Raw genomic sequence first — 13,132 nt, 5'->3', positions numbered from 1 at the left:
ATGAATATGCACATGGTGGTAATGTATGAACGCTGCTGTCGTTGACGGAGACGGAGACGACGACGTCGCTACACGTGCGTCTACTAATTACAATCTATCCGGGCGAAGTGTGACCCTTAAGACACAACAAAACAAAAAACGTGACTTCACAATTTACATACAACAACAAAAACCTTACTCTACACTTTAACTTTAGCTTTAAATTTTAATTTGCTGTTTATGAGTCTTTAGAAGCGAAAAATAAAAACTTAAAAATTAGAAACGCTTGATGAATAAAAGTCATTATAATGACGAAATAGTAGTTGTTAAAAACTTGTTACGATTTCTAAGAAAAAAAGTGAACAAAATTTGTATAACAATAATTAAGTTATTCTGTAACAAGTAATTGAATTTTAAACTTAAAAAATCTTTCTTTCTTTCTCTTGATGAAGTTGTTCAGTCCGTTGTTGAGAAAAAATAAACAAAATAATTAAGAGTGAACTCGAAGTTTTCTATTTTATGTTTTGCCCAGTTACAGCTTCTTTTAAGTAGAGCAAAAACCAAAATGTTTAACAAAAATAAATTAATGAAAAAGAAAGAGTTTTTATTGAAATCTTTGATTTAGGTCAGTTTTTGTTCTTTTGAAGCTACACACAAAAAATTCAACTGGCCTTAGAATCTACATTTTGTTTTTTAAAAGGAACAAGTCAATGTTCTTATGCTATATAAAAGCAACTTGAGATAAAGCTTAAATAAAAAAAAAAACTTAAGACGTATTTTGAATGGAAGTGCATTCAAAAATTTCGAGGAAATAAATAAAAGTTGGAGTAACTTAAATAGGATTTATTATTTTAAAGGCCTACACAAGATGAATAAGTTTGTATTTTTCTTTTCAACCAACAATTTAGGAAGTTTGAGGTTAATTTTGGTGCTAAATACAAGATAATGAATACAGAAGTATAGGGCTGCCAACTAAAAAATTAAAGTATGTGGCACAGGATTGAATAAAGTTTGAATCCTTGTCGAGTGAAGAAGTGTTAAGTGAAGTAAAAAGACAAAAGTAAAACAAAAAATAGGCTGGGATGCGACCCACACTGATAACTTCCCATCCCGTCTGTCGATTTGTCTTTCTTAAAAGTTCGTCTATATGTACTCGTATCAATTTTTACCAAATTTGCGTACTATTTTTTGTAGATTTTATTTTTTATGAAAAAACGGACTGTTGGATTTGGACGCCATAGGAAATTACGCCAAAAACTGTTTTGGAAAAAAGCCCAAACAATTTTGGCGTAAGAAAATAGGAAAAAGCGTTTTTTGCTTTAAGATTTGGAAAAAAAACTAAAAAGGTTATTTTTTGTCGTTTTTCCCTTTTTTGTTTGGAAAAAAAGTCCATAAGCAAATTTTTGGCGTTTTTTCCAAACAAAAATTGTTTGGCCTTTTTTCATTATTCTAAAAGGAAAAAACGCCAAGAACTACTCGGAAAAAATAGCCAAAAAATCCGGAATTAACACCAAAATCTTTAGGTTCTTTTTCCTAGGAAAAAAAGCCAAAAAATTGTATGGAGAATTTTTGGCGTTTTTTCCATTTTATTTTTTTGGCGTGATTTCCTATGGCGTAATTTCAGGGAGCCTTGGATTTTTATGTAAAAATTACTGAATATCGAAAACAATATTTTCTAGGAAATAATATAAGTTCGAAGTTAATATTTTTTAATTTTTGAAAAACTTCTTGTATCGAAAGTAAATTTTTACCAAGTTTTGAAAAACTTTTGTATCGAAAGTAAATTTTTACCAAGTTTTGGTATTGTTTTTTTTTGTAAAAAAACTGTCAATTAGATTTTTTCAAAATTTTACTGAATGTTGACAACAATATTTTTTGAAAGATAAAAATGGTTCAAAGCCAATAAAAAAAATACAATTTTTGAAAAGATATTTGAGTCGAAAATCAATATTTACCAACTCTTAGACATTTTTTTAGGTTTTTATTTTTTTTGTAAAAAAACTGTCATTTCGATTTTTCTCAAAATTTGTCCTAATGTTAAAAACAATATTTCTTATAAGTAAAAATTAGTAAAAAGCTATTATCTCAATTTTTTGAAAAGATATTTAAGTCGAAAATCATTTTTTACCAACTTTTTTAATTTTTTTGTAAAAAAATTGTCAATTCGATTTTTTTCAAACTTTAACTGAATGTTGACAACATTTTTGAAAGATAAAAGTAAATTAAAGCCCATATCTCAAAGTTTTGAAAAATATTTGAGTCAAAAATCAATTTTTACCAACTTTTATACATTTTTTGTAAAAAAAAACTGTCAATTCGATTTTTCTCAACATTTTTCAGAATGTTAAAAACAATATTTCTTGTAAGACAAAATAAGTTTGAAGCCTAAAATTCAAGTTTTTGAAAAGATATTTAAATCGATATTCAATTTTTACCAACTTTGAGTAATGTTTTTTTTTTTAGATTTTTGTTTTTTTTTTATAAAAAAACTGTCCATTCGATTTTTCTCAAAATTTTATCAGATGTCAAAAACATTATTTTTCGTTGCACAAAATTGTTTTGGAGATGAAATCGTATTTTAGTCGTACAATTTTGGAGGTGACAAATTTTTTTTTCAGTTGTTTTGATTTATAAAAAAACCGTTAAATGATTTTTTTTTTCAAAAAATATACTTCTTTGATATCACGTTACAATATATTATATAAAATTTAATTCAAGTCTCTAGCGTTTTTGGTTCGTAAGATATTTAGGGTTAACCAAAATGTTCACCTTTTTTTCAAACTGCTGTGGTAAAAAACCACAAACGCAATTTTTTTAAAAGCCCTTTCTGCATCTTTTTGCTTTACTATCTGTATAACAAAATTTATTTGAAATAGATATCTCTTCTGGTTCTTGAGCTATGGACGACGAAAAAAACGTCGGGAACGTACGTACGTACACACGCACGCACAGAAATTTTTCTAAAAATCTTTTATTTCGACTCTAGGGACCTTGAAACCTCAAGAAATGTCAAAATTTTTAATTTGACAAATCGGACTCATTACAATAATTTGCTATGGGAAGTTAATAAAATGAGTTGCAAAATCTGTTCATTAAAAATCGGATGAGATATCTGTAAAATTTATTGCAGTAAGTGCAGTCTATTATTTCACGCAAAATGTGCCTCACTTAAACCTTCAGATGCAGAGCACATAACCAAATTGAAATAAACATGGAATTGTAAAGTTTGTGTGCAACAAAAAAAGAATAATCTGAACCGATTATCGCTTTTATCTTCTTTTGCCACTAACAATGTAAGTGATTATATTCAGAAATACAAACAGAAAAAAAAATGATTAAAGCTGAACTAAAAACAATAAGAGGGAGATTTGATAATGCAGAGTACATGTACCACTCTAAACATGCATGTGTAGGGGTCCCCCAAGGGTCAGTGCACGGGCCTTTACTTTTTATTATTCAAATAAATTCAATTTTTCGGTTGCCTTTGAAAGGAAATATGGTTGCTTTTGCTGATGACTTAGTCCTTTCGTATGCTGCTTCTTCTGGTGATAGAATAAAAACCTCATTGAATAACGATCTATCTATTTTGGCAATTTGGTTTAAGTATTATCAGATGGTGCTGAGTAGTAAATCCAAGATTATGTACTTTTCCTTCTCAAATGAAATTTCTATTGAAAATGTTGGACTTCATGACGCAAGCTGGGATCATTCTAGTTGAATTTGTAACAGAACTTAAATACCTTTGCATAATATAAGACTCAAAACTGGACTGGAAGTCACAGATCAAGAGTTTTAAAAAAATATGTATATTGTTCTGAACAAAATCTTTCTCTTGCGAAAAATAGTACCAGCAAACTTACTAACATCCATCTATTATGCATAAGCTAACTCTGTCTTAGAATATGGTTTTTCCTGCTGGCGTAGTGCATTTGTCAGCAATCTACCTTTGCTCACAGCCCAGAAGAAGATCATCAGAGCAATGCTTCACAAACCTATAGTGGAACCATCATTTCCGTTGTTTAAATCGCTCAATATATTATTACTTCGGCATCTTTATCTATATAAGGTATTGAGACTGTTCTATCTGCGGGGTGGTCACAATACAGTAAGAAGAAATGCCATAAACCGCTCGTTGAGATCATCAGCGTCTACTGTGACTATCCTAAGAACTAGCTTCATTTATATTTAATAAACTTCCAGCAGATATATGCAACAGCAATGACCAATGCCACAAGTTCTTTAAAAATCTTAGAATTCGGCTTGACCATAAAAAAGATACATAGTTGCATTATTTAAATTAATGGCCATCCATAATTTTGGCAGATAAGTTGTAATTTTCGCATTCATAAGTAGGAAATGGTTTATTAAGGTTTTGGCAAGTAAAAGACGCGTTTTCATGGGAGTATAATTCTGGGCCGCAAGCAATGGCTCCATAAGTCTTACCAACTATGGTGTTAATGTGGTTGTCCAATGTTAAAAAACGATTAAATATTATTCCTAAATTTTAAGCCGTCTCAACGAATTCTATCGGGATATGGTTCATGACAATACTAGGATAGTAAGACAGATCAAGAGGTGTTCGGGAAATAACTAAACATTTAGTCTTTAAAGGATTTAGTTGAAGCATATTTGCTGTGGCCCAATTCTCAATCCTTTCAAGGTCCTCATTTAAGTTTTCAATGTAGTGTTCAGTTAAACTGAGGGGAAAATTTAAGTAAAGCTGCACATGATCCGCGTACAAAGCTAAGGAACAAAATTTCATTGAGTTTGGAATTGAATTAATGTACATTGAAAACAACAATGGACCAAGAATGGAGCCTTTCGGAACACCATTTAAGTTCAAAAGGAAATTTGATAGCGACCCATTTATTTCCACAGCTTGTGAATTACCTGTAAGGTATACAAAAATTAAGTTTGCTGCCGCAGAAGAAAAATTAAATTCATTTATAAGTTAACTGCGTAAGAATGTGTGGTCAACTGAATCGAAAGCTTTCGAAAAATCTAAGAAGACTAAAAATGATACATGGTCTTTATTCATTGATATCCTCAAGTCTTCAATAACATTGATTAGGGCAGTGATACAACTATGTTTCTTTCGGAAACCAGATTGCATAGGAGTAATTAGATTGTTGGCATTAAGAAAATTATTTAATTGTTTTTGAATGAGTCTTTCAAAGACAACGACAAAAAAGACAAAATAGCAATTGGCCTGAACTATATCCCTTTGGAATTTTTTTCTAAAATTAAGATTTTTGCTAGCTTCCATTGCATAGGATAGGGACCAGACATTATGATGAAGTTAAAAATTTGGGTAAAGTATGGTAGAAGAATAGGCAGTCAAATTTTGAGAAATAATGGAGGTATATCTTCAATACCAAGGGCTTTTGATTTAATTGAGAGAATTGATTCAACAACATCGGCAAAATCGACGGAGGAAAAACCGAAACCAGAGCGATTGGTTGGCAATTTGTTCTATTGACGCAGGCTAAGCAACTTCATGGTAATGAGAATTTGAATCACTTGAGGTTTCAACAGAAGAGCTAACAAATCTTTCATTTAGCATATTTGTATCTATTACAGAGCTGATGCACAATTTACTTTTGCATAAACCATAGTTTCGCCGACTTGCCCATAATTTTCGACCTACTTGAGATTGGCTCAGGTAATTTGAAAATCTACGCCTTTTGGCATTTCTTATTTCGGTCCCCACCTTGTTACGTAGCAAGCAGTAAGTGCGCCTTGGTTCTAATAGTCGATATCGTACCCAAACCTTATATGCAAGATCATGCTTTATCATAAGGGAACGGATATACAACGTTAACCAAGGTTGATTTGCCGCCTTTACGACTTTTGATCGTACCTGAACAAAGTTATCATACAACCTTTTAACTTTTTTGTTGAGAAAATCGACTTAAAGATCTGACGAGGGCTTGTTGTATATGGTATCCCAATTTATGATTCTAGCATTCACCTGTAAAGCTTCAATATCGATATTTCGAGAATCCCTGAATTTTAAACTGTGAGTAACGACCTGTAAGTCAAAGTCATAAGTTAAGTAAATTAAATCATGTTTAAAAAAGGCTGGGCAGATAATTGATCGTAATGTACAACTTTCTTAAATCACTCACCCAGAATAGGTCTAAAAGAGTAGAACTTGTGTTGTTACATTGTAGAGCAAAATTGTTCATAACATTGGGCAGAAAGGTTTGTTGAACTAACCCCAGATCAACCCTCCAAAATTAAAACTATCAAGTCAGGTTTTTGAGATAAGTATATTATTTTTTAAAGTTGGAAAACGCAGTTATAAAGAATTTTTGAGCCTATCTGAATATAGTACATAGTTTTCCAAATATATACATAAAAATAGTATTTATAGTATTTCATAAGATTTTCATAACTTGTAAGATTTGACTTGGCTCACATTAATCTTTAATTTTATAATCCTTTTAAAAGTACTTCGAAATATAAAGAAATTTATCACATCACCTTTTTGAAATTTTCTTTGAAAAACACATGAAAACAATATTGAAAAAAGGTATTTTAAATATTTGTGCAGATTGATAAAACCGATGTTTGGAATGATATGTTATTTATATTAGCCCCAAAAGCAAAACAACGTTATTGGTTTTCTTTAACATTCTTGTGAAAAGATATAAAAATTAAATTACATATCAAATAATACGGATGGAAAATTTTATTTTCGAAAGTCTCTACTATTGTTGATTTTGCGATTCTCAGAAGAGCTTTCAGTGCATGTCAATTTACTCAACTGATTCTAGTAAACAAGATATAATTTATTTTTAAACTCACGTTGGGCGCCATTTTATTCTTTATATTGACCAAGATTTGTTTGGAGCTTAAGATCTTCCAATAGCACGTGAATTTTTTTAAGAACGAAATATGTCTAATAAATTTGGTTATCTCGCATTGGGCGCCATTTTAGTATATACCTGCATATATGTATGTATATTGATGAAGATTCACAACACATTATTATATTGTTCGTTTTGTGGGGAACAAAATGCATAATAAATATATTCTTACTATCAGTCTTCAAATCATGATAAAATTGGTAACTCGCGTTGGGCGCCACTATTTAATTATTATTAACGACCAACGTTTACAAAAGACTCAAAAATTGTTTGTTTTGTGGGGCAAATTACAAATGTATAGTAGGCACATTGCTACTTTCAGTCATCCAAACATAAAAGAAATTGTAGCTCACGTTGGGCGCCATAAATACGAAAAGAAGTGTATTGAAAATAACAATATGTATCTGAATCTTGAGACCAGAAATTAAAATCATCAACAAAATGAGAGTTTTAATTTTAAAGATGTCATTATTAAGCTTGGTTCAATCCCAATTACTTAAAAAGTGTGTTATTTTGCACAATATTTACCTATTAAAGTGTTTTTTACTACTTTTGACATTTTTAAACACAGTGGAAGCGTTAGGGAAGTAGGAAAGGTAATACTACCTAAACTTCTAATGCGATTGAACTCAAAAGTTATATTGTTGGGCATTCTTAAAAGTTCAAGTATTATTGCAGAATTCCCTGAGGGGTGGTACACAACTGACAATTGCGAAATGAAACATTAAGAAACATCAGTTTCAGCATTGAACCTCTAGATAATCGCTTAATCTGTGTCATTTAAGTTGCAACGGCTAAGTCCAGTTTATTACAGATGAAGTGTTTTAATCTTGCGATTAAATGAAAAATCTTTCCAAAAAGGCTTAATGTCAAACTTAAAATAACATCATGCCAATGAATTTGGAGAACTGTCAGAATGCATTTATAAGCTGTTTGAATTTGATTTACAAAATTCTTTCAAGAAGTTATAAGGCTATTGTGTTATAATAGCTTATAATAGTGTTAGACTAATTCTATAACAAAAACACATTTTTTTTATTAGCTCAAAAAACACTTAATTCTGTGATTATTATACCAAGCAATTAATAATGCATTATCAAAATAAAAGCATTATATCGCTTGGTGGTATCGTTATCAATTCAAATTAATCATTTCAGAAAAATATTTAAAAAAATTAAATGATTGGTAGATTATACACGACTTATACATCACCTACACAATACATCGAAATACAAAAGTATATCTCCAACTTAATAATTAAAACAAAAAAACACAAATAACAACAATTATTTAAAATAAAACAACAGAAAAATACATAAATTCTACAATCATTTAAAAAAATCAAAACCAATTCAGTTTAAAAGGTGACAAGATTAATTATAATCTCCAACTGAACCCGACACTTTTGCTTATACGAACACCCACCTCCGTTCCCTCCCTTTGAAGCCTTCTGCTGTCATTCTATATAAGCTGTCCATGAATCTATCTTTTTCATTTTTGAATGCCTGTATATCATATTAAGTGCAATTAAGAAGTCTGATGTGATCTATTTAAAGTCGTTCACTTCGTGTGTTGACGCCACAGCGCCATCTATCTAGTCTATTTCATAAATGACTATAAATTTATGAGAACACAAAAAACTATCTACATAGGTTCTAGGTACACAAGTTGCATGCAAATTCGCTTGTCCTATCATTCAAACGTATATATTATTAATCCACTTAAACGACAGATCAATCAAGATAGGTTTTAGTTGTGGAACGATGCAAAAAAAAGCTAAATGTTCTCTATGCATCGCATGCACCCATCAATTATTATTATATCCACTCTATACCTACATTAGCCCCGGTTTTATAAACATGATAAATGAGACCATGAAGCAGACCCAAGAAGTCCACATGAAGAACGAAAATAAAACAAAATTATAGAAAACAGAAAACACCCCACCCCGGTGAATATCCAATAGATATATAAATACACGATTTAGCCAATTACCAGGTCCATTTAGATCATTTACTGTGCACACGTATCTATGAGATACTACAAGACTGGGACTGGGATTGAAGCTGCCCCTGACCATCAAGAATATAGATAGGTACATCATCATCTTATGGCACTGTCAAGTCCGTCCAGCAACGTGTAGAGATAATTTGCAGAATGATTAATTTCCATCAGAGCAGAGAAAGAGAGAGGAGAAGGCTGAAGATACAAAAGTATCCATAAGATCGATAGTCCGATCACGGACGTCTTTCAGATCAAGAAGTGCATCAAGATTGCATCGACAACTCGGCGCGACTTGCCATTGCAATCGATTGAAAGCACCAGTCTGGTGCCCTGATGAAGCTGGAGCCACTGCAATCACTCACAAAATACCTCATAGACGCATCAGATACAAATGTATCTCTATATTCATCTACCTAAATCTATCTATATATGTATGTTGCAAAATATATGTAGATAGTGACATGCATCACATATACTCAACTTAAATCCCTATCCATACATCCAAGTGACAAGTTCTCAAGTTTTTTTCATGAGTAAGAGTCTTGAAATTAGAGATGGTAACGAATTTTGATTCATACCTTATTTATCCGCTTAGTGAAGGCCGGGACATCGTAATCAGTGTTGGTGTAGAATGAATTCATTTTTTCAATCATCTTGATGATTTTTCAATCTTCTCCGATGACAGCTACTTATCCAAAATAACAAAAACACAGTGTTGTTATAAATAAAAGGTCAAAACTATGTTTTTGAGTTCAACCCGGGCGCCAGTTAAGTGATATATGATGAATCAGCAGCAACTATCCATTTTGCATAGGAATTAAAATTTGTTTTCGGTACTTTTCTTGATTTACAACTTTCGCGGACGGTCAAAGCAACAAAAAAACAACAACAATAAAAACTGATGATCACTCACTTTCAAATATAAAAGAGTTACAAAAAAAAAACAGAAAAGTGGAGACGTAGAAATATTATCTGAACTCAGCGAAATCTAGCTTAAAGAGCAACAACGGTGTTATGGTAAATTCTCACTTAGCACTTTGAACTTTTTTGTATCTTTTTTAAACTTTTTTCTTTTATTTTGCTAATCTTTTGTATAAGACACTTGGTTTTTTTCTTTTTTGGTGATTTATTATACAAAAACCACACAAATACCGGAAAACTTAGAGAAATGTAAAAAAACACTGAAGCTTAACACAAGATAAACTTCTGTTATATATCTCCCAAAAGTGAACGTGAAGTGAAGTGAACGTATAACTCACGGTTATTTTCTTATTTTGGCGGATTTTTGTTTTTCGTTGTTTTAAACTAAACGACGACGGACGTCTTAATTCCCACTCCACTTGCTGGTGGTTTCGCGAAAGTTAACTGAACCACAAAAAAACACAACAACAACAGTAAATCTAACTAACAATAGATAGGTTTAGATACAAAAATATCTTTTTTTTGTGTTGTATCTTTTTTTTATTATATGCACATGACCACAAAATCCTTGGTGAGAGAACGCCGCCAAAGATACACAAACAAATAAAAATCAGATGCCTCGTTTAAATGATTTCGTATTTATTTTTTAATTCGGCCGAATTTTAATGAATTAACCGAATAAAATAACAATACAGTTATATTCATCCGATAACACAACCGAATTCAACTGAGTATCTTGTGGAACTAAAAGTTACTCCATTGATGTGTAGTGAAATGAGTGGAGTGTTTTGATATGAATGAAACAGTGATGTCGTTTAGAAAATTTTGAAAATGGTAGCAATGAAGGAAAAAGGTATTAAAAATGAGAATAGATTATTTTATTTATCAAACAAAATTGTCTGCCTTAAAAATGAAAACGATCTTCATAGTTTTAAGCTTTATAATATCTTCTACGACCTAAGGGACTGGAAAAACATGTGTACGGATCAATCATAGGATATTCCAAACATCCGGATAGATTTGGATTTTTGAGTAAGAGGATTTCAATTTATCACTGCAGAATCAGCATCTAGGTATAAGTTTTTTACACTCTCCATATCTTTCGGTTTTATTCATGTGAAATTGGATTTTCAAACAATTTGAAGTGATTCGGATAGTGTAATGATACAAATCTACTCAAATACTGCTGAATATGAAAATAAACAAGACTTTATGGATCTTATAACTATTCCGAAGACGCTTCAATCATGAACTGTATGCAATCTGCCTCGAAGCTAATATTCTGCCACGGTAACTAAGGTGCACTGGACACCTAGCTTGTATGATCGAAGAAGAACCAATTCTTGTTCCGACTCGACTGGCGATAGGGATAAATGGAGAAAGTACTGGTATGAGGGTCAGGACCGCATCCTGGTTGTCGAATTGATGATGATGATTCGGATTTCAGTTCACGAATTCATGTGTATTTGAATTGGATGTAGTGGGTTTTCTATAAGGGACTTGACTACATTTAATTTAATTTAATTTTAGTTTATTCAATTTATCGATATGCTATACACATTAAGATATAATATCTTATTAAAAAGTGATAGATTTATAATGTATACATGAGTAAGAAAAAAGCTAACATTAGTTGGAATACAAAAGCTAGATCAAAATAATTAAAACAATAATTAAAATTAAGTTAAAAGGCAAAACTGAGTAGTTTACATATTAATGACGCTATAGAAATTAAGTTAAGTTTAAAATATAAATTTACTAAAGGTAAAACCGCACATTTAAAGCAAATAAAAGTAGTTAAGTCTTATATCACTTGGCAAAGAGTTCCATAAGCGAATGGCGTTGACAAAGAATTGCCGCTCAGATGTTAGGCATGTATGTCGTGGGATGTTAAGCTTGTTTGATCTATTTGAAGTAGGAAATTATAATCTGTAATAAATGTTATGTGGTTGATGCGTCTGTTTAATACTGAAGAGAAGAAGAAGTGTTTGATATTGTATAAAATACTTAAACTGCATGTTGAATAGAGAAGAAGCAAACTCGGAGAAATGGTCATATCTTTTAAGACCGTAGATGTTCCTTACTATGTTGTTGAAGGCAACCGTAACCTTTCGTCTACTCTCACCATCACAGTTACAATAGATTTGACAACCATATGTAAGGAGTGGAATAATCAAAGTCTTAGCTAACATTTTTCGAGTTTCAATGGGAATTAAGTATTGGGAATCTTGAAGAACCCTAAGAGCACCGTACACTTTACCAACAGTTGAATTAATGTGGTTTTCCCAAGTTAAAGATCTGTAGAAAATGACACCAAGATTTTAAGCTGTTTCCACATAGTCAATAACTATGTATATCATTGAGCATTAAGCGAGGGAAATAAGAAAGATCAAGAGACTTTTTAGAGATAACTAAGCATTTAGTTTTCGACGGATTTAAGAACAGGCCATTTTTTTGGGACCAAATATGGATACTTAAAAGGTCCTGATTTATGTTATGAACGCAGTTTTCAATAAGACCGAGTGGACTACTGAAGTAAAGTTGCACGTCATCAACATACATTTGTGTAAGCGAAAATTTCAATATAGATGGCAACTCATTTATATATAAAGCAAGAAGAGAATCGGGCCCAATATCGATCCTTGAGGAACACCTTTCAAGACCGGCAAACAAGAAGACAACCTTTTGGTGAGACTTACAGCCTGTTTTCTATCACTTATATCAGAATGAAACAAATTAGCAGCAGAAGATGAAAATTTAAATTGATGAATAAGCTTACGAATGAGAATCGAGTGTTCAATAGTGTCAAAAGCTTTTGAAAAATCCAAAAGAAACAAAAAACTTACATTATCGACATCAACAGCTAGTCTAATGTATTCAGACACATTCAATAGTGCTCTCAAATAGTTATGTTTTGGACGAAAACCAGACTGAAAAGGTGTCAGTAAATCGACTCTACTTAGGTATGTATTTATTTGTCTTTGCATAATCCTTTCTAAAACCTTAGAAAGAAATGGAAGTATATAGATTGGACGATATCCTTGCTATTAGATGATTTTGGTACGGGGATTATCTTTGCTTGCTTCCAAATAGTTGGAAAAATACCGGTTGTTAGTACTGTATTAAACAAATGTGTGATATAAGTCAAAAGAAGTGGTAGTAAAGCTCTAATAAAAACAGGGTGTATACCATCAATTCCAACTGTATTGGATTTAACTAGCATATAGCTTTCAACCACTTCAGTACAATCAATCCTAGAGAACTCAAAAGCAGATTGGGAGGCTAAAGAATTACCTTCGTTAAATACTTTGTACAGATCCAGTGAAGATGTAGAGGGCAACGTTAAAAATTGTTTA

The 13,132-nt window shown here is 31.5% G+C and overlaps 1 protein-coding gene across 2 annotated transcripts in view; it reads right to left on the bottom strand.

Annotated features, from left to right (window-relative positions):
* Positions 1–13,132, bottom strand: part of LOC129944451 (breast cancer anti-estrogen resistance protein 1) — a 159,453-nt gene that overhangs the window by 72,300 nt on the left and 74,021 nt on the right. The window contains exon 1 of one of the 2 annotated variants that reach the window (XM_056053882.1): positions 9,434–10,075. The exons of the other annotated variant lie outside the window; for it this stretch is intronic. Coding sequence (XP_055909857.1) covers positions 9,434–9,508 — 75 coding nt within the window. The 5' untranslated portion in view covers positions 9,509–10,075. Of the gene's footprint in view, positions 1–9,433; positions 10,076–13,132 lie in introns of those variants that run through there. 2 annotated transcript variants of the gene reach the window in all.

This window comes from Eupeodes corollae, chromosome 2, assembly GCF_945859685.1.
Source record: "Eupeodes corollae chromosome 2, idEupCoro1.1, whole genome shotgun sequence".
NCBI classification, from domain to species: Eukaryota; Metazoa; Arthropoda; class Insecta; order Diptera; family Syrphidae; genus Eupeodes; species Eupeodes corollae.
Note: the sequence above shows the minus strand (reverse complement) of the source record. Positions and strands in the feature narration are given on the sequence as shown.